Raw genomic sequence first — 25,879 nt, 5'->3', positions numbered from 1 at the left:
GTTTATTAATCAGTCGTAACGCTGCGCTATCAATCTGCCAATCGGATTTTCAGCACGAAGAATGAGTTTAGGGAGCATTACGTGACTTAATTCCGAGGGAGTTATTATTTTTATGGTTAAAATCGTTAAAAATTGTGTGGACAAGATAAATGTTTTGTTTTATTTCCGTGCGTTTTGCTGAGGTATACTTTTGGGGAATAATTATTGCGAGGTACCCGCGGAAGTTGTACTTTTTTTTCCTTGAAGGGAAATAATTTTCATTTCCATTTGGATTTAGAATAAATATTTCCAATTGAAAAGAGTTTTTTTTAATTACGCAGGAAATATTTCGCTGATGATTTCGAGCGCGATATGATTATAATGGAAATTGCGTACAGTGGAAAAAGGCACGTACGCAATTTTCATCAAACCGACGTTATGTTTCACGATTACTTCGGGACGTGACTCTCAAGCTGTTCCCTGCACTCTCCACTGGATTCTCCATCAATTGATAAATTTCGAATGCTTGCACGAGTTTATCTATAAGCTAATTAATTGACAAAATAAAAAAATATTTAATAATATTTAATACCTTTTCTTGTACTTTTCATATGTTTTGAAATTAATTCCAAAGGCACAAGATAAGGAATTGATCTTGGCAATAACTCAACGCACATCGAAATACAATATAAATGATAGTTTATTCGTAATAAAAATGTTAATAATCTATGAATAGTGTTTGAATAAGTACAAAGAGAATGGTCATTGTATAAGTCCCTAGTCATTTGAATTTCTCTATGAAAAAAAAAAATAAAGAAAACCTTCGAACGTCACAGGTGATGCGTAGAATTATTCCGTTTGAAAAAATCTTTTGTCGACAGTGAGGGACAATAATATCAAGTATGTATAACTAACAATCGGTTGCCAAACAATAAATTACTTATACATAAACTCAATAATTAATCGAACGGAGTTCACGCAATAACTAGAAACGCAGGTGTGCGAGATCAACGGAGAAATAACGACAATTAAGGCAGTATAAATAACCATTCTTCCCACATGTACCGAAACGACGAGTGATACTCTTAAAAAACTAGGAAATCTTACAAAATAACTTACAACGATTTTTGGACGGATTAGGGCTGACTTTATCCTAAGAATGCCAGTGTAAACAATAATTATAATTGGAAGTATCTATAAACCGAGGAACACGTGATACTCATGCTATATTTATCATTTCATTAAATTCATAACATCTCATTAACCTAATCATTTATACTCGCTAATTCTCACACGAGTTTTCTATATCACAAATCAAATGTTGCGCTAATAATATTCCCCCATGAGAGTCTGGCAGTGTTCATCCCTCAAAATCATAATCTCAAATCAACAAAACGGGGAATAACAATATTAATTATTCACTCCAGAGTCACTAATCATTCACATGCACAAAAACTCTTGATCATTCAAAACAAATCAATATGATAAAATACGTAATTATGTCATGCTTATATACATATCGAAAATATCACGTACGAAAAAATTCAGTAGTGAGAAATAATTTTTCTCCATTTAGTTTTTTTCTATAGAATTTCTTCATTCGTAATAATGCGGTGACCAATAAGTCATAAATAACTCAATCTCAATAACATTTCATTTGTACTTTTGCACGGTGAAGCCCCCAGACTACATGGCCGTCTCCAGTGGCTGGCTTTTGCTTCTAGCCTCAGCTGAGAGTTGCGTCAGCTCCGTCGGTTCATTGGGAAGAAAGACATCGAAATTTGTTTCTAAAAGTGCTTCGCTCTTTGATCGAAGTGGTTTCTCCTCGCCAGTGTCAAGATTTGTTTCCAAAAGAGTTCCACTTCGTGGCCTCTCCTGGTAATAAAATGGTTGTGGTGGCAGTGGTGGACTGAAATACTCAGGAACAGGTTCAGAACCCGGAGTCTGTGCCCCATCATACGTGAATTCAACTGGAGAATATGGTGCTGTCTCGATATCACGTTTCAATTCTGTTATGGAATCTGTCATAGCGAGGGATGCATTCAGGGGTAGAGTCGATGCATTGTAATTGGGCTCGTCGATTGGATCTGTTGGTGAATCACCAGGTGCCAGTTCACTGTTGGCTACCGATGGCCAGTTGCTGTTGTTTCGAGAGGTGAAGGTTGAATGATTACGAAATCCCTCGTTTCTGTATGCCAAGTCGAACACTGGGGTTTCCACGTGGGGTACTGCGTATTTTTGAGCTCCTTTGAAATCACTTGTGCTGGGGGAATACCGGGGGTTGTGCGCTTCGTATACGTCATAGGATTGATTGTCCTCCATTGATGAATTCAATTGAGACTTGTCCATCGAGTCTATGCTACCGCCATTCATCATTTTTTTGTAATCCAGAGAGCGAGAGGTGAGGGTGTCAGTTGATTTCGACTGTGGAGAGCAAAAAGTTCGAGTTTTTTTTATTCAGAGAAGTGGAATGTATGAAACGAGATATTTCCACGGTGGAACACAATAAACGACAAGAAATAATGTATCCACAAATGTTTATAATCTCTAACCTTCGTCGGGGGCACCAGTATTACTCTTTTTTCCGGTTTTTGTGGCTGCGTGAAAATTATCATCGGATTGAGTTCTCAAAAAATTTTTAACGACACAAATAATTGATAGAAAATTTTGCATCAATATCTTATCATCGAAATTCGATGAGGTGAATTTACAATGAAGCTATAATAATTTTAAAAAATAAAAAAATGGAATAAAAACTTACAGGAACGGGTTTTCGCCTATAAGCGAGTTCCGTAAATCCAGAAGTAGATCCCACAGATCTCAACGAGTGCAATGACTGCCTGATGGAGTTACGCCTCTCCAATCTCTCAATTTTCCGCCTCTTGGACTTTGAAATCCAGAATCCAATTGCAGCAGCCAAAAGAGCGAGAGCCGCTCCAATTGCGCCCAAAACCCCTACAGCAACGATATCACGTCTCCAGGACAATGGATCAATGTACACTCTGGGGTCTATCTCGCAAATGAAGGGGCTCGGCTGACTGCAATGATCAATTTCAATAGTCTGATAGGTGAATGTGGTGCACTGGTCGATACGCTCCAGCTGCTGCACCCAGACACGCTCTGAATACTCGAAACGTTCCTGCTGACGTCTCAAAAATCTCCAGAGCTGGAGATAATCACCCATAATGAAGGGCATCGAGGCATTTGCCTGCCTACAGAATTGACGAGCGCTGAAGAAGTCCATTGGTGCACCGATGTAGATGTAACACGTATCGCCGACCAAATCCCAGGCTGGGGGGCACTTTCCACTGAGGACTGACTCATTGTTCATGTGAAATGGTGTGAAATCCACCTGGAGGAGCTCTGGTGAGTCGCTCCTGTCACGAATTCTTCCAGCAACCGCTGTTGTCTCGTTGTAGCCCCACCAGTTATGTCTCGCATCCACGTGAGATCTCCAGACTTCCAGTTGACTGCATCCGAGATTTAAGAGATTCATTTTATTTTTTTTCCGATCAAGGAATATCGAGGGAGTGTGAGCAAAATGGAGGTTTTTTTTTAGGATTTAGGGGTTTCTGGAATTCGATGTAATTGATATTCTCGGAATTTTATTCTTTTGGAAATCCCACTAAATGCACCAGAATAATGGATGACTCAAATGGGTGGATCCATTTTGTTACACACTCCACCATGAAAAAGCGAGCAATCAGGGACTATTGTTTAACTACAAAGCCAGCGTTTTACGCAGAATGAGGACTAAGCGAACTACGTAGCCAGAATAACGAAAAAATAACAGATATTCCAAGGCTACTTACTTATCGTACCACTCCTTGCCGACAACTCTGGTTTATAAAATCATGCACATGCGTTTTTCATAGTATGAAATGAGAAAAACCAAATGAATGAGGAATCACCTAAATACTGGGTATAATTGCCAATGGGTTTTAAAATACGTACAGTGAACGATTGATTGTTAAAATCTCGTAGTCATTGTCAGGATTGAAGAATACGTTGTCCACGTACTGTTGTCCAGGAGTTCCAGCAACGATTGTACTTCTTCCTTGTCGATCAATTGCATAATTTTTATAAAATCCATTATGCGAAGTGCTCTGATAAATCGGCAGCCTGACACGTTCGAATCCACAGATCTCTAGCAGATGAAGCCCCAGATTGGCGTGCAAATAATTAAGTGTCATATTGCTGACAACCTGTCTGAGAACGATATTGCTCTGATAAGGCGCCTCATTCTTGACGAAATAATTCCTGAAAATTGTGACCTCCTGATAAGGACTGCTCTGCCTGCCCTCGACGTACAATGCCGGTTTGTTCCAATTATCAGCGAACAAATTATTATGAATCCAGCCTTTCAACGACGTAGCGGAGCCCCTGGAGTCAGCCCTCACGGAGAGACCCCCATGATTCCCCCTGACGAGATTATTCCTGAAGAATAATGACTGAGTGTTCTGGATATCCAGGACAACAGCGGACTTGCAAGTTGAAAAATTTCCATAAAGCTTCTGGCAATTATCAATAAATTGATTTTTTTCCAGAGTCATGATGGCATTGACTTCACCAGCACTGGCATACTTGACAGCTCCCTCCTGACACTTCGACATGATAGAGAACGAAACATTATGCTGAACATCTCGATTAAATCCAATAGCTGAAATCGGAAGAGTCACGACTTCAGCGATAAATCCATGAACCCCACTGGCACCATTCGCGAATAATCTGACACTGAGACTTGGGCCCTCAGTCCTGAATAATTTCTTCTCATCTCTGCTGTTGAACTCAAGCTCTCCAATGGTCTTGGCAGTGACATTATAAATATCGCCATCATAAAGAGTGATGGCATCGTGTCGCCCCGGATTATTCGTTGAATTAAACAGATTAAATTGCAGAAGTCTGAAGCCAAAGGGTTTTGCCCTGTAGGCACTCCTGAAGATTTTGACACAATTCACAGGATTGTTATCATATTTGTAATAAATTAGTACGCGTTCCTCGATGGTGACCTCCTTGGTCGTGTCACATATGTCCACCAGGCTGAACAAATGGTAGGGGATATTGAGATCCTTGAGGGGAGTGAAAGAGCTCTCTTCAGCCTCTCGACCCTCACCCGTCAGCGAGACAATATTCACACCATTCCCAAGGGCATTGTCAATTATATTAAACAGCAGTTCAACCGTGTGAGTTGGTGACACAAGATTAATCCCATGATAAGCGGACTTGAGGATCTCCACGTGAGAGACTATTGGGCTCTTCATCACAGACTGAACAGCCGGTGATTTTTCATTATGAAGAATTCCTGCGCCACTTATATTGACGTATCTCAGGGCTGATTCAACCCTGCGCACTGTCTCGTGTGTCTGGACGTCGTGGATCCTGTGCTCATAGAGATGATGCTCAAATTCGCTGTTAGCTATTCTAATTCCACCCCAGTAATCCTTGGAGTCATCCAAATTTCTAGTTCCACAATTGAGAAAAACGTAATCACCGTCCCAGGGGCAGTTGTACTTGTGACCATAAAGCTGTCCGTTCAATCGGATTTGGCAGTCCTCGAGGCGTTCTTCACTGCCAGTGCACTGGATTGGTTCAGGCCATGACCAGATTCTTGCCAGTGAACCTGGATGCAGCTCATATCTGCGACCATGGGACACATAAATATTCAGGGGATCGTGTCCCAGTTGACGACAGGCAACCTGTGCATTTCTCTCTGTGAAACGACGATCGCAGAGGGGAATCCATTGGAGTGTTGTGCGATTGAAGAATTCAATGAAACCCTCGCTGTTGGACGAGGTACAATTGCCTTCTTTACACAAACGAATCGTTCCCTCTGGTGCATTGTCTCTCTTAGCGATGGGTTTTGGCAGGACATCCTGTGTCACTTCTCGTCTCATCGGTCGCATTATTATCTCGTGTCCTGGTGCACCAACAGCCTTCAGAGTCCCAAGCACAAGAATTCCAACGTTCGGTGCAAATTCCATGACAACATCCGGATAAATATTCACTGTTGTCTCTGGCATAATTGTGATGTCCGATCTGATGATGTAAGGAGCTGGACGATAATACAGGGATAAATTCTCGGTTATTCTGCCACCGATGTTGTCAAGATCAATTGCAGATCTCAACTCCCAGGAGGCCGATATCGATGCGTCAAATGATTCACCGGTTAGGTAAGGCCGAAAATTGGCAACAGCGTGATTATTCCAGTCATCAAAATCGAAAATTCTTTTCTTGATCTGACCCTCGTCAGACGTTCCCCACCAGTTCTCAGTGACATCGACTTCATTATTGATTTTAGCTGTTCGAATGCCGGCGACTAGATCATAATTCATAGGATTATCAGCGAATAAATTGCGATTGACCTTGACCTTCTGAATTCCCTGAAAGCCAACGACATACGTTGGTTTATCAAACATCTGGTGAATGCCTCTGGTGACAGCTCCATGAGAGTTCTCTCTTATTTTATTCAGATAGAAACGCGCTGGGATCTCCCCAAGGATCTCAGATTGGCTGTCAGCCCTGAACTCCACCATAAATGATCCAGTGTTCTTCTCGATGACGTTGTTATCGATTCTCAATCGTTTCTCCATTCCCCGGATGGACATCAATCCGTCTTTACAGCGATTACCTACGTATCTGTTGAAGGAGACATTGACATTTGCATAGTGTCCATCAACGATGAATCCAAAATTACTGTTATCCCTCCAGGTATTATTACCAAAATACAGGGAGTGAGTGAAGTTCTCGTTGTACTGCCAGACATAGGGTAGAGCGACCTCGAAGCCTCCACCCTGATTTCTCTCAATCGAGCTGTCCTGCATGATCCAGTGGAACAGATTATTCGACTGTCTCATATCACGACTGTATTGCAAGATGCCCCGGCCATTATCCGTTATCAGAGTGTTATTAACGTGAATTGAAATCTCTGAGATATTTGATGTGTAGATGTTCCAGTGGGGAGAGAGTACGTGAATAGCTTCCTCCAAATTATGGGAGATTTCGGTGTTGATGAGGCGAATGGACTCGTTGGCTTTCCTCAGGAAATGATTACCAAATTCGTCGAGATATCGATTGTAATAAGACGCTGATATTCCTCTTCTGTTTCCCTTGATCTTCGATCGAGATATGAAGAGGGTTGGAGTCGGGCCAGTGACGATTCTGTTTTTTATGTTTTGAGCTGGTGCTTGGAGGGTTGTTACAGCTAGAACAGCACCCCCTAAGGCGTTTGTACCACTGTGGTATTCCAGGATAACATTGAAGGAGCTTGAAGATACCGGAAAAATTGACAAGTCCCTTTTCACGTGGTACACTGTACTCCAGGGATTAATCCTCAAAGCATCGTAGATTATAATCTGCTCAGTACTCCTGTTCTCGATGGGATTCAGCAGCTGAATACCTATCACGTATCCAGGGGTACATCTGATCTGTATCAAGCGCTTCAAGCTCTCCTCCCCTTGTCTCCTGGATGTCACGATATACTTTATGTCACCCGTGATGAGATCGATGTTTCGAGAGTTATCGGGTATCATTATCGGTTCATATGGCTTGTCAATGGTCTGAGTCATGGGCTGCATGAACCATCCTGCAAATTCTCTTTGCTGTACTGCAGAGAGAGCAGGATTATGCCTGATTCCAGCGAATCCGTTGTTCTCGATTCTGGAATTTGATATTCGGAGACCCAATTGCTTGAAACTTATACCACTCCCTCGATTTCCAGAGAAGTCACTATTTTTCACGGTATTTACAGCGTCTGCCGAGTAAATGTCTGAGTAGATTATCCCAAGTCCGTCCTGAAGATTGTTCGTTACTTTGACGCCCTCCAAGGAGTGACGAGCAAAGTCTATTTGAAGAGCTGGTTTGAAGGAATTTGTTTTGTAATCCAGTAATCCAGCTCTTTCAATTGTGATGAACTGAAGATCACTTCTCTCAGCTAGTGGTCCAAGTCTGAGACCTGCCCAGGCTGCCTCGGAGCACCTGACACCCACATCGTTATCATGAGTGCACGAGTTTTCAAATTCACTGGAACTCTCAGCCTTGCACGCAGCGACATCGATGTCCTCCTCATCGCATTGGACATTACTCAAGATAATATCCTCGTTAGTCCCAGCACTGGGTATCTGGGATCTCTCGAGATTCCAGTCGTCAGGATCGAGAGTCAAACCAAGCTGATGGCAAACAAGTGCAGCGTCCTTGATATCCCAGCCATAATTACAAACAGTTCCCCATTTTTCTCCAATTCGGACCTGAAGTCTACCCTCACGACTTGTTTTACCACCGAGCAGTCTAACAGGCACCCTCTCGGTGTCGTCAATGATATTGCCAATGGTGACCCCTTCATCAGGACTCGTCATATCCTCAGTGAGAGTCTCATTATCATTATCCATGAGTATCTCCTCCTTCAGGGTCATAAGTATACTATTGGGACCCCTTCCCTTGGCATCCAATTTACCAGCGACCATCATGCCAACGGCCGGTGGAAATTTCAAGGTAACGCCAGGCTGTAGAATCAATTTTCCCCCAGGTCTCACATTGATATCTCTCTCGACAATATATTCCCCAGCTGGCAGCACCTCCAGACCCTCAACCTCACCCCCAACTCTCTTGCTCTCCTCCTCTAAAAATCTTGGTATAAACTGCGGACGCTCAACAACAGTATTCGCTGCTGGATTGCTGCTGTGCAGAAGATAAGGAAGATACTCGATCTTGGCTAGATTGTATCTGTCTTTACGATGGAATAATCTCTCCAGTATTCTCTCCTCTTCGATGTGTCCCAACCAGTTGTACGTGCAATTAAGAATCTTGCTCTGGTCCTCCAGATGTGATCCAATCTCGTACTGCGAGTGAAGATTATGCAGAATATTCCTGAATACGTGGACATTGCTGGAAGATATGACAACCACAGCTGCCACCCTTGATCTCGGCACCAGCCTGGACCCCTGCATATCACTGTTATCGAAAGGCGCCTTGATGAAGTTATCCCTCAAGAAATTTCGAGTGAACACCAGCTTCTGGACGTCGCTGTAAGGAGACAGACCAATGCTGACGACGAAAATGCCACGATTATTGTAAAACTCGTTGTACTGCAGCAGAAGATCGGTGGGAAGTACATTGAACTCTTCATACATTGGATTCCTGATAAGAATACCACCGAACCTCTGCTCCCTGAAATGATTGTACTCAATTCTACCCTCGACATTCAGCGCAGGTGCCATTTTAATCCCGACTTTGAAGTTTTCAATGAATAAATTGTGGCCAATTTGTAATTTGAGAATTCCTTGATTGTGCCTCCAGTTGGATTCAACCTGAACAGCTATCTCAGAACTACTGTTGAAGCAATTGCCAGTGATGTTGACGTACGATGTGCCAGTGGAGTTGCCAATCAAGACACCAATGTCTTTGTTCCGAAATATTTCCGAGTACTCGACGACAGTCGTTTGATTGAAATGAATGTACTCCGTGGAGATGCTGTCGTTGAGCCAAACAGCCAAGCCATATCCCTGATTAGATGATATCGTTGATCTCGATACGTTGCGGTAGCCCCCGGTCATCGTGATGTTGATGCCTGCACCATTGTTGTATGATATTCGACTTGATGTGATGTTCACATCAGCAGCACCTCGGAGCACATGGACACCACCAACGTGATTGCTGTTGGTGACTGATGTATCGTGAATGTGAAGGGACGAACGGATGTTTTCGACAGCTATTCCTCGGCCATTGTTGTCAGCTATGGAACTGCTTGACACGTTCAAATCGTAAAGCTTTCGGTAGCCCGACGACAACCTGATGAAAGCAACCATCTGTGTTCTCGGTTGGGCTGTGAATTTGATGTATAAATTCTGTCGGCTCGATGTGACACTCTGAGGTAATGTATTGTTCCTGACACTAACGAGGGCCAGGAGTTTGTCACTCGGGGAGATGCCATCGTGAACTTCGATAGTCGCACTGTCATTTCGATCTGTTCTCATCTCAAGAAACTGAAGCGTCAGCACGTGACCTGGACGTGTGAATATGTGCTGGGGGCAATGCTGTATATTTTGAGAGTACTTTGTTTGCTCCATGGAGATTGTTATTGGAAATGTTTGGCTAGTCGTAGCCGGGAATGTACACAGGTCGTGGAGATTTGCTCTGTCCAGTCTGTCGCTTGGACGCTCGTCATTGTGAACATATTTTATTCCATCTGCAGAATTGTCTAGGATCACGCAATTGTCGACGTGGGCTAGGCCTCGGGAGCTATTCATGTAGATACCATAACCCTGATTATTGCGGATTGTGCAGTTCGAGAGGACTATTGGTGCATTTGGATTTGTCACGTTCAGGCCGTTGTACGAGGAGTGCAAAATCGAGAGCCACGACATTTGCGGGGGAACCCCCTCCACGTGGAGTGCTGATGTTGCGTTTAAGTCTCGACCCGTTCCCGCGTATCTAGCGGATAAATAAATTTTTAAATTATGATTGTAAATGAATGTAATTTTCATTTGTAATTAATACTCACTTGATGGTTACATGCCGTAGAATCGACCGGGATCTTCTCACATAGAATGTGTTCTCCTGGATCAACGGCCTGTCGTAGACAGCCCCCTCGAATCTGATTCCTCTCCAGTGATTTTTTGCCTGGCCTGCCCCATCGTGATATGGAGAACAAGCGATGCTCAGGTCCGGATGATAGTCACACACCCCAGCACCCAATTGTCTAGCTGACCATTGCTGACACTCCTGCAGTGACGACTCGGTCCCCTGACATCCTGGCTCCTCGTAGAGAAGGCGAGGTGTTCCTGGCCACAACCGATCCAGCCAACCTGACCAACCGCCACCCTGGAAACCGAGCTCTCTGCACGCTGTCTCGTAATCTGCTCGAGTCCAGTTCCGGGAGTTCGTGCAGACAGATCGCCATGATCCCTGATGGAGAAGTTGTATTCTACCTTCCAGGGGACTTGGTCCATCCACCAGGCGAATGGACCTCGGCTCAGGCTGGCTGGACGGGGCCTCCGAGCTCGTCAAGACAATCGGCTCACCTGTCTCACCCTGAATAAATTAAAATTTGCAATCAATATACTCCCACACAATACCAGAAATAATTCAGAATCGTAACTGAATTAATAATTCTCTGGCTGAGAATATTTGATATTGAATGAAAAATTTGGAATGGCGAATGATTCGATAAAATTCCATGAAACGAAAATTCAATTCGATTGGTAATCACACAGGAAATTAATCTGATGATTGTAAATAGCTCTATTTAATTTTCCTCATTGAAACACCGCGTGAATGGTATTCCTCAATGGTATATTTCCGACGGGACTTTACGATCGCATAGAATTCCCGGAATGAGTGAAATTTTTAAACGATGAATGGAATCATTCATGTGCGAAACAAAATTGATTAATTTCACTGATTAAATCCACAAGCCTGTGAATTCGCCAGATATAGCGGAAAAATATTTACATTAATTAGGCCTTTACTCAATTCTTTAATTATTCAAATTCGAATTTAATTGTTACTCCCGAAAGCCCGTAAATACCATCACACAATTACTCAGAAATGAGCGAAAAATCGCCAAAACGAAAATTAAATAATTTTTTCACCCCAATGGTCGTTAATGACCGAATGCCTAATTACTCCGAAATAAAACACAAATTGAAGAGATTAGTTAATGATTCTCCGTTGGAAGTGTCGTAAATTCCCGTGAGAAATTGCTCTGAAATGCCGTAATACTTTTCCTGTCGAATATTTAAAAAATATATAAATATTTATAAAAGAATAATCGATTATTATTATCGACACTGGGGACAGCGAATGAAAAATCTTACCTTGTACACTCCCGAACCACGACTGAGAATGAGGACAAGTATTTCCTCGTTTATATACCGTCACTAATTAGCAAGAAATCAGGGATTACAGTCGATACAGCCAGACAAGTATAGAATTCCCCGGAATTCACTTGCCAACAGAATTGATAGCTTGCGGTTTATTGGTGGAATTTTTCTCAATGAAACCCGTAGGAAATAGAGAAAACAATAAATGGGGAATAAGTGGGGATTAATTTTGGCATGAGTATCTGAAGGGATTAAGCTGAAGGCAAGGGTTAATGTCGGTCAAGAACTATAAATTGACCTCCAACCCGCTGTATCATGGAGGCGGATGATGAATCACTCATTCAGAGAGACTCTCACTCGACTCTCTTTCTTCAATAATTAGCGAATTAGAGGCAAGTTGAATCTTCCGTCAGAGTGGCTCGACATCAAACGAGTTAATGAGTTAATTTCCCGCCCTTCGGCAATATGATTGAGGAAGACGTTTATTTTTCAGTGTCAACAGGAAAATTACTGACGTAACAAATTACGTCTTATCTCCAATAATTCGTAACAATAACAAACAGGTATAACGTATTTACCCGGGAAAATCGATTGTAAAAAGTGAATTTAATTTAATTTCGGTCTTGGAATTTTGATAATGAAAATTGAAGGTGAGAGAAATTTCAGAAATGGTTTTTCAATTTTTTATGAGAACGCAGCGATGATTTTATGATTTTTAAGTTAGAAAATTCTTGGATTCCATGTGATATGATGATGTAATATCGATTCAATTAAAGTATCGATGATACGCTCTGATTACTTGGACTAGGTGATGAGGATAACGGCATTTCACACCGACTCGTTAATTCTCTAATGAAATCTGTTAGCGATGGTTGTTGGCAAAGAGAGTTGAAAAATAATTCAATCGAGGGACGACCGAAGCCACTGCAGCTCCAGTGGGTTTAATTTCTATTATAGTCTCACGTTAATGAGTTTATGGTGCCCTAAAAAAAGACACGTGGGTGCAAGTTACGGGGCCATTACACATCCAATCAATTTTAGTTTAACGCTCGTTACATCAACGTGAACGCATACTCCAGGGATGAGTACGTATTCAATTATTGTATAATTGTTTAAAAAATACCTCTGGATAAAAGACAGTGGTAATTTGTTTAAATATTCATCGGGATCTCGAGAGATCGATTAATTGATCACGAGAAATTTGATATCGATTCCTTCTTCGCGATGAAGAGGACGTGGGGCTTCTCACTTCCTGTCCTGGCGATTTCCTGTCTCAGAAAGTTGAGGCCTGCAGGTTCACGATAAAAAATGGAGACGAGTGGTCCTGAATTTTTATATGTAATTGCCAAAAAAATGTTTAACTCTTAATAGAGCGGTATAAAAAAATGAAAAATCTGTAGGGATTTTTCCTTGAAGTACCTGAGACATGGAAAGCGTAACGACTCGGGGAAATGAGTGAATTTGAGTTAATTATCTCTCGTTGCGGTGGAGGAATAATTGCACCCGGAAGTTTGATGACAATTAATGTACCTATTCTCATTTTACAGACGATTTTATGGGGTGAAAATAAATTATTCCAGAGCTGCAATTGTTATTCAATTATATTCTCCTCAATTTTTCATTTTCATAGTTGAAAAAATTTCGAGGGAAATTCATAAAAATTCGATTGTTAAAATTATTAAATCTCCAGTTAGTTCGGTATATTTATTTAGAGCTCCTGTACACACCTGTCTGCGTTTACATCAATGCAACAATAGCAATATGTCCGTTATGCATGGCGAATGGGATAAATACACCTCCATTCACCATTTTCTGGTATTTCCGGCGGTGGTAGACAAGACTTGTATATAATTTCATACACTCGTGCATAATGCATGATGATTTTGCCCTATGACACGATAAACCTGTAATTTCCCTGAATTTTTTCAATTTCTTGAATTTTTTCAATTTTTTTCCACCGACAAAAACTTTCCCTTACCATTTTTCAATTTTTTGTTTAATAAATAACTAGCAAGACGTCTTGTAAAATAGAATTTAATTTTCATAATCAAATGGTATTTTTTTTCAGGATAATTATTCGACTCGGTAAACGGTCGGTGATAGCGCAGATTCTGACGGAAAAATTCTTGACAGATGAAAAATCAGGATAAAGTACTCGGGATGTTAACCGAGATGGAATTACCGCAATTTTTTATGGACTTTAAAGTGCGGCTGGGTAACATTCATGGATCTTTTACCATGCGGACTTACGGTAGAGTAAAATAGTGGTGTACGTTTACAGTTTAAGAAGTACGAGATATTAAATTACCCTGCAATTCGACGCAAACGTGAATCCCGGATTCTATCATCCGGAAGAGTTATTTTACACCGGCAAGGAAGTCAATGGAATTTCTCCCTAGAATAAAGACGAGAAAATGACAACAATTGGAGCAAAACCCCAAATCCCGAAATAAAAAAACAGTTATAAATTGAGTTTGTAAAAATGGAATAATAATTAATAATAAAGAATATTTTTTAATTTCCACAAATGGAAAACCGAATCACCGGATGTTTTAACAATATTCCTCGTTTTTATATTCGATTCATGAAAGGGAAATGTTCTCCGACGAAAGTTAATTCATCGGAACGGAGTTCCGTTCACATTTTTATGCTATCTAATATTTAATGTTTTCCACACGCCTGAGGGGAAAATAAAAAAGGTGACCGCTTATTTTTTTTCTTCAGCAAATGAACCAGTTTCCTTGGAACCTCGAATAATTCATGGTCCAGTGCCGCAAACCGTTTTCTTTTTTCAACCAGCTATTTTAAATCTTTTCAGAATGCCGAGCTGAATCTCCTCATCGAGTATTCAATGTGATCTCTTCAGGTTCCACTCATGAGCAAACACTCGGGTAAACATTGCAGCTAGATAGGATGGGCAGAAAAACTGGGCTGCAAGATCATCGCTAGATCGTCGCTAGATCATCTCTTGAGGCAATGCCCATTGGTAAACCGTCCACTTCCGTTTTCAGTGCTTCAAAGGTGAGACAGACACCCACAGAGAATTCTCCAACAAAGAAAATCCCCTGCCAAGAATCCGTTACGCCGACTGACATTTTCCAGGAATAATTACAATTGTTATTTTTGCGCAATCGTTAGTGAAAAAGGACAAGCCAAAAAGGTCGCTCTCCGCGGAAAATGTCAGCGCAATGAGAAAATTTAATGTTTCTCTTAAAAATAATTGTTCCCTAGTTTTTAAACTCAAAATCGCGGTTTCCGTTGAAAAAATGTCCGACAAATTGCTGACACAATTGCCCCGGAAAAAAAACCGTTTTTGCATTAATGAAATTTTTATGAAAATTATTACGCAATCGTGACATTTTGGGAGTAATTAATTGATTTATGGGAAAACTGGAGGAACCGGTAATTTTAATAGAAATTTCTCTTTAATTTGTGGCCAGGGGTTTTGCGGTGGGGGATCGGTTGAGTTTCTCGGGTGAATCACGAATCTCTGACAGTCATAATTGTAGTGAACGTGATTCATGCATGTGCACGTCACCCATCGGCATTTGCTCGTCAGCTTATTTCGAAATATTGTTTGATTCTTCCTCGTTAGCTTTGAAAATGGGTTCGATGGAAGGGGAAATGATGAGCACCAACGCATACTCAGGGATTTGGAACTGGAATAGAAAGTAGACGAGTCTCCACAGTTCTAAATAAATCAGTATTTTTCAAATAATTGCATCAAAAATTCCTCCAAACTTTAAATATTAATTTCCATTAAAAAAATCCACAAATAAATAAAATCACGGAAAACGGAATCAATGATTCAATGAATTCCCCAATATCTTAAGTCTCTTATCAATTTCCGGAGATATCCCATATCACCGATGATTCAGAACAAAAAAAATTAAATATCGGTCCCCCTGAATCATCAATTGCACTAGGTTGAACCCCATACCTCTCCAATTATTCTTATCAACATTTAAAACCCCGGTATTTACAACTCGTGCCAGTGATAAGATAAACCATAACCCGATAGTACCTAGTGTCAGGTGAAATGTACACCTCACTCGTGTCAACTGACATGTAGGGGATTCATTCATGAGAACTGGGGAAAAAAAAAATAGAAGAATACAAGGGAGAGTGGGTCAGGTAGAGGATTTTCCCCATTTCTATTCACTCTCATCTCCCAGGGACCCAAAATCTCACAATAAATCTAGTCAGGCATTTCAGCCTCAAAAAAAATCTCACACTGTTCCCGGAATCCTCGGAATAAACACATAAACATGGAAATTATTTATTTAAACGATAAATACATTTTCAGGGAATATAACAATAATTTTTCAATAATAATTCCGAAATATTGTTCAATCAATTTTTTTTTATTTCCGCGTTTTTTTATTTGATGGGGGAAGGGGATGAGTTAAATAATTGCATTGCATAATTATATGAGAAGTTCTTTATAGATGCATATTTGGCAGAAAGTATAGATTTTTTCAGTTGAAACTCCCACCGATCTGAACTTTACTTCACGTTCCCCTCGTACTTTCGCTCGGTGAAATAATCCCTCTCTCTCTATTCAAGTTGCTTCTTCTTTCCCGTGAGACTTTCCTCATCCTCCGAACAAAGAACACTCTGAATCCATTAATTCGAGAATGCATCAGGATGCACTCGGTGGAATATGGTTGCAAGTGAATAAATAAATGTACCGGAGTAACGAGATATTTTCATTTTAAATTCGTTTTAATCTCCTCTGCTGAACTTTCAAAATTCAATTGCTGATATAAAATTGATGAACTATAATTAACTGGATATGAATTGTCTGGTAGTTGAGGATTGTAATAAATGTCAGGAAGAATTTTTCATGAGTGATGGGAAATTAAAATCCCATGAGATATTTTAATATATTTTGAATGTGAATGGAGTCCCCAAAGGATTTCAAATCATTACCCATGTTTACCTTGGCAGTGATGATGCCCCGAACAGTGATACCGATCATCGGGGCAAACCGGATCTCGACACCGGGTTCGACAACGAGTTCACCCTCGCGTTCAACATAAAGATCCTCCCTGAGTAGATAAGGACTCTTGGACCTCTCCAGGATCCTCTGACCACTGATGATATGTCCTCCAGGAAATTCCGTGAGACTCTTGGCGTCATCCCTTGGAATCGTCGGTTCAGTGTAATAAATCGAGGGTGTATCCGTCGACACCTCGTCCTGGCCCCTCACAATAGTTATCACAATAAAAAACCATAGTGAATGCATTTTACACTCGAGACTCTGTTTCAGTATCTCCAAACGCAAAACGATTTATAAACCAGTATCACATATCAGAGCAACAACCTCAGGGTTGATGTAACGATCGTTCCTCCGTCGTCAAGATACATCCCAAGCATTTATAAAAAACTGTAATCCTTCTATCACTTTAATGAAAGATAAAAAACAACTGGAGATATTGAAAAAATCGATCGATACGATTCGAATTCACTTTCAACCGATTATCGCACTGACTCTTGATTACACACATTCACGAGACGCTTTATCCCGGTGTTGTGTAATTCCGTGGAGTTTCGCGGATGAACTCAACTGGAAATTAACGCGGAGAGATTAAAATAATGATGAATAATGGAAGTGGTTTTTTTTTTTTAGGGTTGAACTTGTGGGTTACGTGGAAAAATGAATTTTCTCGGTGGCAATGTGTACCTGACGCTAGTGGCAACCCATTGGGTGCGGTTTGACTTGGGTGCACTTCTACAAAGCCAGTGGTTGTTTGTTGCCTCCACCTCCACTTCTACCTTTCGAAAAGTCGTAGCCTGATCACGTGATACCCTCAGAAACTACGTCACTGCAGGTTGTGAAACAGGTGAGATACAGGGGGTTTGGTGGTAGTACTATTGTCCGGGGGACGTTACCATCGCGACGGACTCGCGGTATCGCGTCCACCTGAATTGACCTCTCGGTTTTACTCGGTTTAACTAATCCACAGTTTGCGTTCTCCAGGGAAAAGACCTTTGAATTACGTTTGAATGTGGGAGGCGCGCTTTGGTGACTGGTGGGGGATACCAAAGAGTGGAGTACCCAGCATTGCATGTGGCGTCCTCTCTCTAGTCTCTCTGGTAAAGAAATTGCGGTATTACCATCGGTAAGTTATCGTGCGTTGAAAACATGAAATTGAGGATTATCGATAAAAACTATCGATTCATCGAATCGAATCGATAAATTCAGAATCGATTTATCGCATATCGATTCTGAATGCTCGATTGTAAAATCGATATTTTTATTTTATACTGTTTGAGCTTTCTGCAACTCAGACGCAATTTTTTTTTAATTAAAAAATTTATCTTTAAATGAATTTTCATATTTAAAATTTCCCATTTTATTTACACTCACGGTAGCGCGAAAATAGAATTTTTTGGTTCAAGCATTCGACCCATGTTTGGAGAAATGTTGAATTGTTTATGGTATCATCGATTAGAACACCTGAGGCTTGCACAACGTTTATATTCAAAGGTAAAATCATTACATCAATGATTAACCAGAATATTCCTGTTTTTTTTTTTACTGTTGAAAGGGCTTTTGTCACAGGCGTCCTTTAACCTGAAAAATCAGGATGACCACTCGAAGACTGTTGATATGATTGGACCCCCAGATCCTGTCTCTAATCTGAGACCAATTGCCTTTGCAGAGTCTCGTAATGAAACGAAAATTGAAAAACAGTACAGGGAAGCGAGAGAATCCACTCATGAGTGGAATCATAAATTCTGGAGTGAACACAATGCCCGATTCATCTCGGTATGTTTACAAAATGATTTTGGAATTGAGAAATGAATATTCTGAATATATCCAGCGACTTTCGTCGTACATGAGGAAATTCTCCCATCTTCAGTATTCGTTTATAAGTTCTCGAATCAAAAAAGAATTTTTTTTCCTTCCAGGAACGTAAAGAATTCCAAAATAAACTGAAGGCTGAGGGGAAGGAGTCAGTGACTGCAGATGAAATGTCAGTCTTCTATAAACAATTTCTAGATAATAATTGGAAAAATCATGTGAATTACAACTACTCCTGGTACAAGCGGAATGTGAAAATTCTATTCCTGGAAATAAGAGTGAGATTATCGAAAATGAAGTTCAAGTGAGTTTACTATGAATTATTGTTAATCAATGATTTTTTAATAAATATAATCGATAGGAAAAGTTATTCAAAAGAAACGACTTTACATTGACAATCTTTAGTGGTACAGTCTCATGTGGTACATTTCCTTCTTAAGGCATCCAATTTCTTCCTCCTTCTGCTTTACGATGGACATTAAAAATACATGTTGTTGTTGTTCAGAATTGAGTTGAGATTGGAATTCGTCTGTTGCCTCGCATAATTTTTGTGATGTGTATCTGGCAGCAAGCAGAATTTTTTTATTCTCTCGAAAGAGTGAATTGATCTTTTCTTCTAGAATTAAACACTGAGAACATTTTTTCGGTTGTTTGAATTTGTAACTCTTGGATTTATTAATTTTTTTTAGAGTCATTGTTAATTCGTAATTCTGTCGTCTTAATAAATTAAATTCTCTGATTAAACATTCGTATTCTTGAGCTGCTTGTTGGGATATTCTCTCATTATTATGAAGGATCTGTAAATTTATCGTAAGTTTATTTTTTTTGGAGAACTTGTGTAATAGACTTTGATTTTCTTACGTTTTTAAATCTCCCAATATTTTTTATTTGATTCTCAATGAGTTTCTCCTTCTTTAACAGTTCACATTTGCAATCTTCCCTACACTGATCAATTTCTTCCCTGAAATCATTCGCTACTTTCGACTCTTTAATCAAACATTGTTTTAGATTTTCTATTTCTTTTTGAAGCTCGTCGCATTCACAGCATTTGGATTTCAATTTTTTACCGATGTCGGAGTGTTCTGCCATCTTTATCAAATTTCAAATATTCATGTAAAATCATTTATTATTATTTATTGATAAATTCATCGATCTATCATGAAAAAAAAAATTTCCATCCAATTAATACCTTAGAAAAAAGTTTCTTCTCATTTTCGTCAATCCTAGATTTCTGGTCAGCACAATTACTCATCATCTCAGATATCTTCTTCTTCTGTTGATCTATTGTATTCGTTAATTCTAATATTCTCGTATTTAATTTATTTCTTTCCTCAGTCAATGAATTTTCTCTCTCTCGTATCACATTTTGCAGCCTCTTAATTTCATCTTCACCTGCAGGATTTTCCCTCTCCTCTTTTTCCTCCAGGGATTTCAATTTTCTCGTCAAATTTTCAGTTTCATATTTTAAGGATTCATTTTCAGTCGTCAGTGTTGAGAGTTTTTCCTTCAAACCCTCGCATTCACGGATTATAATGCCATTTTCAGCAGTGAGTTTGGATATTTGCTCCTCAAAATTCTGGCGTTCATTTCTAGATCCATTATCAGTAGTAACTTCGGTATTTATTCCCTGTAATTATCAATGGCAACTGAATAAATTAATTAAATTATGATAAATAAAAATTTTTATTGTCTTTACCTACTTGGGTCACTGAATGTCTGATCAAATTTTTTTTCAGCTTTCGTGGTTCATTGAATTTAACTTGACTAGATGAATCTACATTTTCTCCAATTCTGGTATCATCCAGATAAGGCGATCCTGCCCTAGGAATTCGTGGACGTATAAATTATTCTTATTTCCCCATTGAAATCTTTACAATTGCACAAATTACATAGGCTCATTAAAATTCGTGGGGGATTTCTCTGAGGATTTTGATTTATCTCGACGATTCTTCTTGCAATGACAACACTTGGACTTCAATTTCGGAGCAGAAACCGCTGGACTAGGCAATGGGCTTTTGTGATGAACACATGGACAACTCTGCCTGGGCATTCTCACGAAATGCCAATTATCCACTAATAATAATTCCAAACTAAATAATTTCAAGATAATAAATAGATTATTAATCAGTTAAATAAATTGAATTAACGCTGAAGTTTGCAGAGATTTTCAACAGAGTCCCTAGGTTTACGTCTTTAAAACTATATTTTTATCGTTATGTACACACGTAGTAAACTTCACACTGATAAAAAAAAAGCGAGTTGAATTAAAGAATTGAACATGTAATTTTTGGCAATGGAGAATGGGGGATTCTTCAACGGTCTTTCATCCTCGGAAGACATTATAACACTTCTCCAGGTCTCCCAGTCAATCTCCTCCTCGACGACATCGACCGAGCAGTCAAAATCAATTGAAAGTACCTCAGAGAGACTGCGGAATTCATCAAGAAATCTGAATGAGGAGATTGATGGGATTTCCAGAGGAAAATGGAGAAGGAAATTCAGCAAGATTGGATGGAACAAATATATTCGCTGGGATTTACTGTTTACCTTTGGATGTATCCTATGGATAGCATTGTGTATTGCGGATTACGTCTGTCCTTCAACGATATATACAATACGGGAGATAAAATTGCGGACTAAACGGGCGAGAAACTTCGACATCACTTGGAAATACAAATTTTTCTCCTATTTCAGTTATAACGTCATTCCTAATTTAATCGAGACATTCATGTTTGTCGTATTTTTTGGAGTCATCGCGGTTACTGAAAGTTGCATGAAGAAGAAATGGTTTAATGATTCACAAACGATTCGGTGAGTATTATTGTTTAGTGTAAACCGAAAGAATTAATATGAATGGAAATATTGCGATAAAAACATTCAAAACCTGTGGATTTGCATCCGTGTCTTGAAAAACACTTGGCATTTAATTTATCCTATCAGGTGCAATTCCATTCGCCTCCTGCCAATTTACAACGAGCAGGACTTCGAATTTGATGGATTAGAAGAGTCTGAGGACACCTATCACAATTCAGAAGATCTGGGAGAATTAAAGTACATTAAAATTGAGGGCGAAAGAAAATTACAAATTCATCCTGAGCTGTATTGGCAGTGGAAATTATTCAAGAGAACTGCAGAGATAACGACAAGAATAAAACAGAAGAATAAACGGCTGAATAAATTGGGACTGCATACATCGGATTTTCCAGCTAGAAAACTCCTCAAATATGATCCCGTAGATGAATCCAGTTTTCAATCTTATGAAACTTACGATCAAGAAATTCATCGGTTTATTATGGCTCAAGATAATTCATCGATTAAATTCGACAAGATTATAATAGATTTGCAAAAGACCAAGAGGACTTGTCCCGCCTCGACCTCCAGTCCCCAGAAGATAAACCCCAGGATTATCAGCTCGTCTCCAGCATTCAAAAACTTTCTCTCCAGACTGAAGATAAATTCCCCTCCATGTAACAAATTGACTTTTTAACAACCTTTTAACTATTTCATATTATTTATTTATTCATACGATTTTTTAACCCTACGTTTACACTAATTTGTCACCAAAGTAATAAAATTTGAGATTAACAATTGCGTTTCAGTTATCATAGCATCATCTATGCTCAACTGACACTAGAGGTCAATGAAAATTTGTTGGTCCCATTAATTATTGTCAGTCACTCAAGAATTTTATATTTTTCATGCTCTTATGAGGAAATAATACGCATAAAAGAAACTTTGGTCAAAAAAAATTCTCCGCAATTCAATAAAAATGGATATTTGAATATTTACGTTCTAGCAGTCATGAATAAGATGTCAAATAAATGTCAGCAAATTATCTCATAAATGTAACCCAAACTTAACTCGATTCTCACTAATTCCCAGAGGTCTGCATGAAGGTTTTTGATCGTTTGACGTTCCCAAGCTTGCAATTATTAACATTGCTTGCAAATCTCAAAGAATTGAGGGTCTCATTGTAGCACTCATCGAGAGGTGAGATGTTCAGCAACATGAGAGTCTTGGAGTTGCCCCCGAGTGAAGGCATGAGCAAATGAGTGAGTTTGGAGTTTCGGTACGGGATATGCTCCTGTTTCCTGAGTAACGCCAATATAACATTTCCTAAATTAGCCAGACTCTTGTTAATATTCTTTGTCTCAGCAGTCCTAGCTGCCTCCTCATTTTTCAGCCTCTCAGACCCAGCAAGATCTACGAGATTCAAGTTCCCAATGCAAATCTCTTCTTTCTCAGCGTGAGTCCCAATGAGCCTGATCCTGGCTACAGAATGAGACCTCGATGATCTCTCGTTGGCAGTCGTTGCTGCCACTGCTCTATTTTGTTGAGCAGTCCTCAGGCACTCGTGTAACTCCTGGGGACTATTAATTTCCTCAACTTGAAGATTCGTGACGTATAAATCAGTCCCTTTGTTATCGACCATTCGAATCTCGTGAGTCTTTTGGTTAGCATCTAGCAGATCAACAATGTGCTCATTATAAATCTCTAAAAAGCTGGCTTCGATCTTGTACTGCCACCCCAGCAGTTTGAACTCCTTCATCTCCTCGAAAATATGACGAACAGTCCTGGGGATCATGCCTTCCATCTCGGCATTGCATCCCCCTTCCATTGTATATGTCTTTCCCGATCCAGTCTGCCCATACGCAAATACACAGACATTGTATCCCTCGAGGGCCGATTGGACGAGCAAAGAAAGTTCTTCGAAGACAGTAGCTTGGGAGGCATTGGGCGGGAATATTTTGTCAAAGGAAAACTCCTGTTTGGTTCCCCTCGACTTTCCACTGCAGCTCAAACTGTCGGATCCATCAGCCCTTCCAATCTCTATCGTACACTCATCCACGTAGTTAATCGAGCAAAGATTTTTATTGCTCTCCTTCGAGATTCTCGGACGGACCCGGCAGAATACTCGAATGTTTCCTTTCATTTCTTGAATATAATTATGCAAAACTCGACGATCTTTGTCCATTTGATGCAGAACCTCCTGGAGTTCCTTCACTCTATCACTGAGTTCACCTATTGTTTGGATCTTCATGGATAAATCCGATTGAACTCTTTTTAATTCTGACGAATGCGATGCCAGCGTTTGTTCCATGGTCCTGCAAGTCTCCCTGCAGTCTTTTAAGCTCTCGGAAACGTTTTTGTAATTTTCCTGACACTTGTGAAGATCAAACTCCAGTTTCTCAGACTTTGTTTCAAGCTCTGTGGCATTCCTCTTCGTTTCGGATAGCTCCTTCGACAGTTCTTCATTGGCTTCTTCGAGTTGTTGCGCTTTGATGCTGCTTTTAGACTCTCGCTCCTTTAAATCGTCAGTGATGGATTTGAGCTCCTCATTCTCTTCGGATACGTTCTTCAATTTTTCTTTCAGGGAAGTTAATTCCTCAGCAGCCAGGCCGTATTTCCCCTTCCAATCCCATTTGCTGGGTTTGGGAGCTGTTTTGGCAGTGGTCACGGGGCGAAGGGATTTTCCTGACACTGCGGACGTGGAGGCGATGCTTGAGGGCCCTGTCTTAGGGAGAGGTCGAATATTCGGGCGTTTGGATTCGATTGTACTCATCAGAGTTCCTGGACGCTTCACTCCAGCTTTCACCGCCGTTGTCGCTCTCGTTATCGTACCCAAGGTACGAGAACGACGGAGGGAAGACTTAATTGGAGGTTTATTCTCATTGGTGATTTTTGTCAGACCCATCGTCGTCTTCTGCTTTCCTAGAGTTCTCAAGGTGGTGTTGGGCCGCGTGGAGGGAACTTCCTTGGGAACTTTGAAGTTAGGGTCCTTGGAAATGTCAGATGTGCTGACCGAATGAGAGGGTAAACCCGCAGTGCTCGGTTTTAACGATGAAACCTTCGAGATCTGCTCCGAGTTCATGACGGATTTGGAGAGGTTTATCTTGGGTTTCGGCAGGCGTGACTCCATCTGAAAGAGTTTTGATTTCAAGTTAATTTTTTTACGCTTGAATTACGATGGATTTTCAATTCAGATTAAGATGGCACTGCAACGAATGTACACTATATTAATTATGAAGGTATAAATCGAGTGCACGTGAAGGTAATAACCTTGAATTGGTAAAGAGGTCCTTATATTTTCGTCCCACGAATTATCAGTCTTGGATAATAATTTCCACAATAACAGAAGACGCATTAATCACAACATCTGCATTTCGACACTTCACAATTGGCAGGAATTATTTATTACACTAATTGTTGGAGGGTATAAAATTGGGTGACTGGAAACGATTGTCGGTGGACTTGGAGTTGGCGGTTGAATGGCAGTTGACTCCAAACATGTTTGAACTCGAAGTACGTTGGCAGTAGACCAATCACGACAGGCAATATGGCGTAACCAATCACCGCCGCTTATTTAGCATCCCCTTTGGACGGCGCGAAATTTTTCAAAAGCTTCAAGAAAAAAAGAAAAGCTTCAAAAAAAGCTTCAACAAGAAAATATTATAGCGTTGGCCCATGAACTAATCCAGGGAATTAGTAGAGACCCAGTTCTGCACCCCAAGAGAGGGAGGGCGCAACACGCAATGCTGGGGTGTACATCAAGTCGAGGGGGTGAATTTTATTTTCTGCTGTACGAATGCTTTTTGTTTTTCATTTGCTTAACTGAAATTTAAACAACTATAGAACGTGTGGAAGGGGGAAACCACATCTTGTGGAATTTCAATAGAAAAAATTATTCAATATGTTGAACATATACCACTAATGAGTTTAAATTTTTAAATTAGCGCGTTGTCCTAGTGGTAACCTGCTCGACTGGCACGCCAGCGGCCCGGGTTCAATCCCGGCATCATTAATTTTTTTTTTTTCATAATAATTCCAATTTTTTTTTTTTGTTAATGGCAAATCAATCGAAATATTGTTTAAAAACTGAATATTTAATAATCGAGGAGATATGCAATGAAATTGAACAATTAGCAATTTTTTAAAACGATACTTTTGCAATATATATACTCCTAATGAAATTTTATTATTGTAAAAGTGCGTTATCCTAGTGGTAACGTGCTCGACTGGCACACCAGTGGCCCGGGTTCAATCCCGGCATCATTAATTTTTTTTTTTTCATAATTATTGCAATTTTTTTTTTTTGTTAATGGCAAATCAATCGAAATACCGCTTAAAAACTCAATATTTGAAAATCGAGAAGATATTTAGTAAAATTGAAAAATTAGCAATTTTTTAAAACGATACTTTTGTAATATATATACTCCTAACGAAATTTTATTATTGTTAAAGTGCGTTATCCTAGTGGTAACGTGCTCGGCTA

At 40.0% G+C, this 25,879-nt stretch overlaps 5 protein-coding genes across 6 annotated transcripts; 2 read left to right on the top strand and 3 right to left on the bottom strand.

Moving 5' to 3' along the window:
- Positions 1–789: 789 nt before the first annotated feature.
- On the bottom strand, positions 790–17,572 carry bark (protein bark beetle). Of its 2 annotated transcripts, XM_011305009.1 has the most exons (7): positions 17,482–17,572; positions 16,738–17,364; positions 10,475–11,004; positions 3,934–10,404; positions 3,792–3,818; positions 2,741–3,449; positions 790–2,403 (listed from the first exon to the last, which is right to left on the bottom strand). In XM_011305009.1, the coding sequence occupies exons 2-7, from the start codon at positions 17,041–17,043 to the stop codon at positions 1,666–1,668; spliced, it is 8,781 nt and encodes a 2,926-aa protein (XP_011303311.1). In that variant the 5' UTR covers positions 17,044–17,364; positions 17,482–17,572; the 3' UTR covers positions 790–1,665. The 2 variants fall into 2 exon arrangements, with proteins under 2 accessions (XP_011303311.1, XP_011303312.1); XM_011305010.1 differs by lacking the exons at positions 3,792–3,818; positions 17,482–17,572 and having other exon boundaries at positions 16,738–17,294.
- A 664-nt stretch (positions 17,573–18,236) lies between these two features.
- On the top strand, positions 18,237–18,914 carry Coa8 (Cytochrome c oxidase assembly factor 8). Its single transcript, XM_011305036.1, has 3 exons — positions 18,237–18,288; positions 18,350–18,570; positions 18,714–18,914. The coding sequence occupies exons 1-3, from the start codon at positions 18,237–18,239 to the stop codon at positions 18,912–18,914; spliced, it is 474 nt and encodes a 157-aa protein (XP_011303338.1).
- Positions 18,915–18,927: 13 nt separating this feature from the next.
- Positions 18,928–20,685, bottom strand: LOC105266667 (myosin-4-like). Its single transcript, XM_011305011.1, has 5 exons — positions 20,496–20,685; positions 20,307–20,427; positions 19,796–20,233; positions 19,468–19,695; positions 18,928–19,403 (listed from the first exon to the last, which is right to left on the bottom strand). The coding sequence occupies exons 1-5, from the start codon at positions 20,654–20,656 to the stop codon at positions 19,008–19,010; spliced, it is 1,344 nt and encodes a 447-aa protein (XP_011303313.1). The 5' UTR covers positions 20,657–20,685; the 3' UTR covers positions 18,928–19,007.
- A 143-nt stretch (positions 20,686–20,828) lies between these two features.
- On the top strand, positions 20,829–22,106 carry LOC105266668 (uncharacterized). The gene is made up of 2 exons (XM_011305012.1): positions 20,829–21,417; positions 21,547–22,106. The coding sequence occupies exons 1-2, from the start codon at positions 20,900–20,902 to the stop codon at positions 22,091–22,093; spliced, it is 1,065 nt and encodes a 354-aa protein (XP_011303314.1). The 5' UTR covers positions 20,829–20,899; the 3' UTR covers positions 22,094–22,106.
- ncd (non-claret disjunctional) lies at positions 22,099–24,884 on the bottom strand. Its single transcript, XM_011305013.1, has 2 exons — positions 24,667–24,884; positions 22,099–24,526 (listed from the first exon to the last, which is right to left on the bottom strand). Exon 2 carries the CDS (start codon positions 24,524–24,526, stop codon positions 22,478–22,480), a length of 2,049 nt encoding a protein of 682 aa, XP_011303315.1. The 5' UTR covers positions 24,667–24,884; the 3' UTR covers positions 22,099–22,477.
- Positions 24,885–25,879: the final 995 nt, after the last annotated feature.

The sequence above is a fragment of the Fopius arisanus genome, unplaced genomic scaffold (genome assembly GCF_000806365.1).
Source record: "Fopius arisanus strain USDA-PBARC FA_bdor unplaced genomic scaffold, ASM80636v1 scaffold00040, whole genome shotgun sequence".
NCBI lineage: Eukaryota > Metazoa > Arthropoda > Insecta > Hymenoptera > Braconidae > Fopius > Fopius arisanus.
This window is presented reverse-complemented; position numbering and strand designations above follow the sequence as displayed.

Bases quoted from the DNA above. Each gene is read 5' to 3' on its own strand.
- bark (XM_011305009.1), bottom strand. From the start codon at position 17,043: ATGCATTCACTATGGTTTTTTATTGTGATAACTATTGTGAGGGGCCAG. The intron at 3,819-3,933 runs GTACGTATTTTA...TTTATAAACCAG, and splicing joins TTAACAATCAATCGTTCACT to AGTTGTCGGCAAGGAGTGGT. The intron at 3,450-3,791 runs GTAAGTAGCCTT...TCTCGGATGCAG, and splicing joins GGCAAGGAGTGGTACGATAA to TCAACTGGAAGTCTGGAGAT.
- Coa8 (XM_011305036.1), top strand. From the start codon at position 18,237: ATGGTATCATCGATTAGAACACCTGAGGCTTGCACAACGTTTATATTC. The intron at 18,289-18,349 runs GTAAAATCATTA...TACTGTTGAAAG, and splicing joins CACAACGTTTATATTCAAAG to GGCTTTTGTCACAGGCGTCC. The intron at 18,571-18,713 runs GTATGTTTACAA...TTTTCCTTCCAG, and splicing joins ACAATGCCCGATTCATCTCG to GAACGTAAAGAATTCCAAAA.
- LOC105266667 (XM_011305011.1), bottom strand. From the start codon at position 20,656: ATGCCCAGGCAGAGTTGTCCATGTGTTCATCACAAAAGCCCATTGCCT. The intron at 20,234-20,306 runs GTAGGTAAAGAC...TGATAATTACAG, and splicing joins TCAGACATTCAGTGACCCAA to GGAATAAATACCGAAGTTAC. The intron at 19,696-19,795 runs GTATTAATTGGA...AATTTGATAAAG, and splicing joins AGAAGAAACTTTTTTCTAAG to ATGGCAGAACACTCCGACAT.
- LOC105266668 (XM_011305012.1), top strand. From the start codon at position 20,900: ATGGAGAATGGGGGATTCTTCAACGGTCTTTCATCCTCGGAAGACATT. The intron at 21,418-21,546 runs GTGAGTATTATT...TTATCCTATCAG, and splicing joins AATGATTCACAAACGATTCG to GTGCAATTCCATTCGCCTCC.
- ncd (XM_011305013.1), bottom strand. From the start codon at position 24,526: ATGGAGTCACGCCTGCCGAAACCCAAGATAAACCTCTCCAAATCCGTC.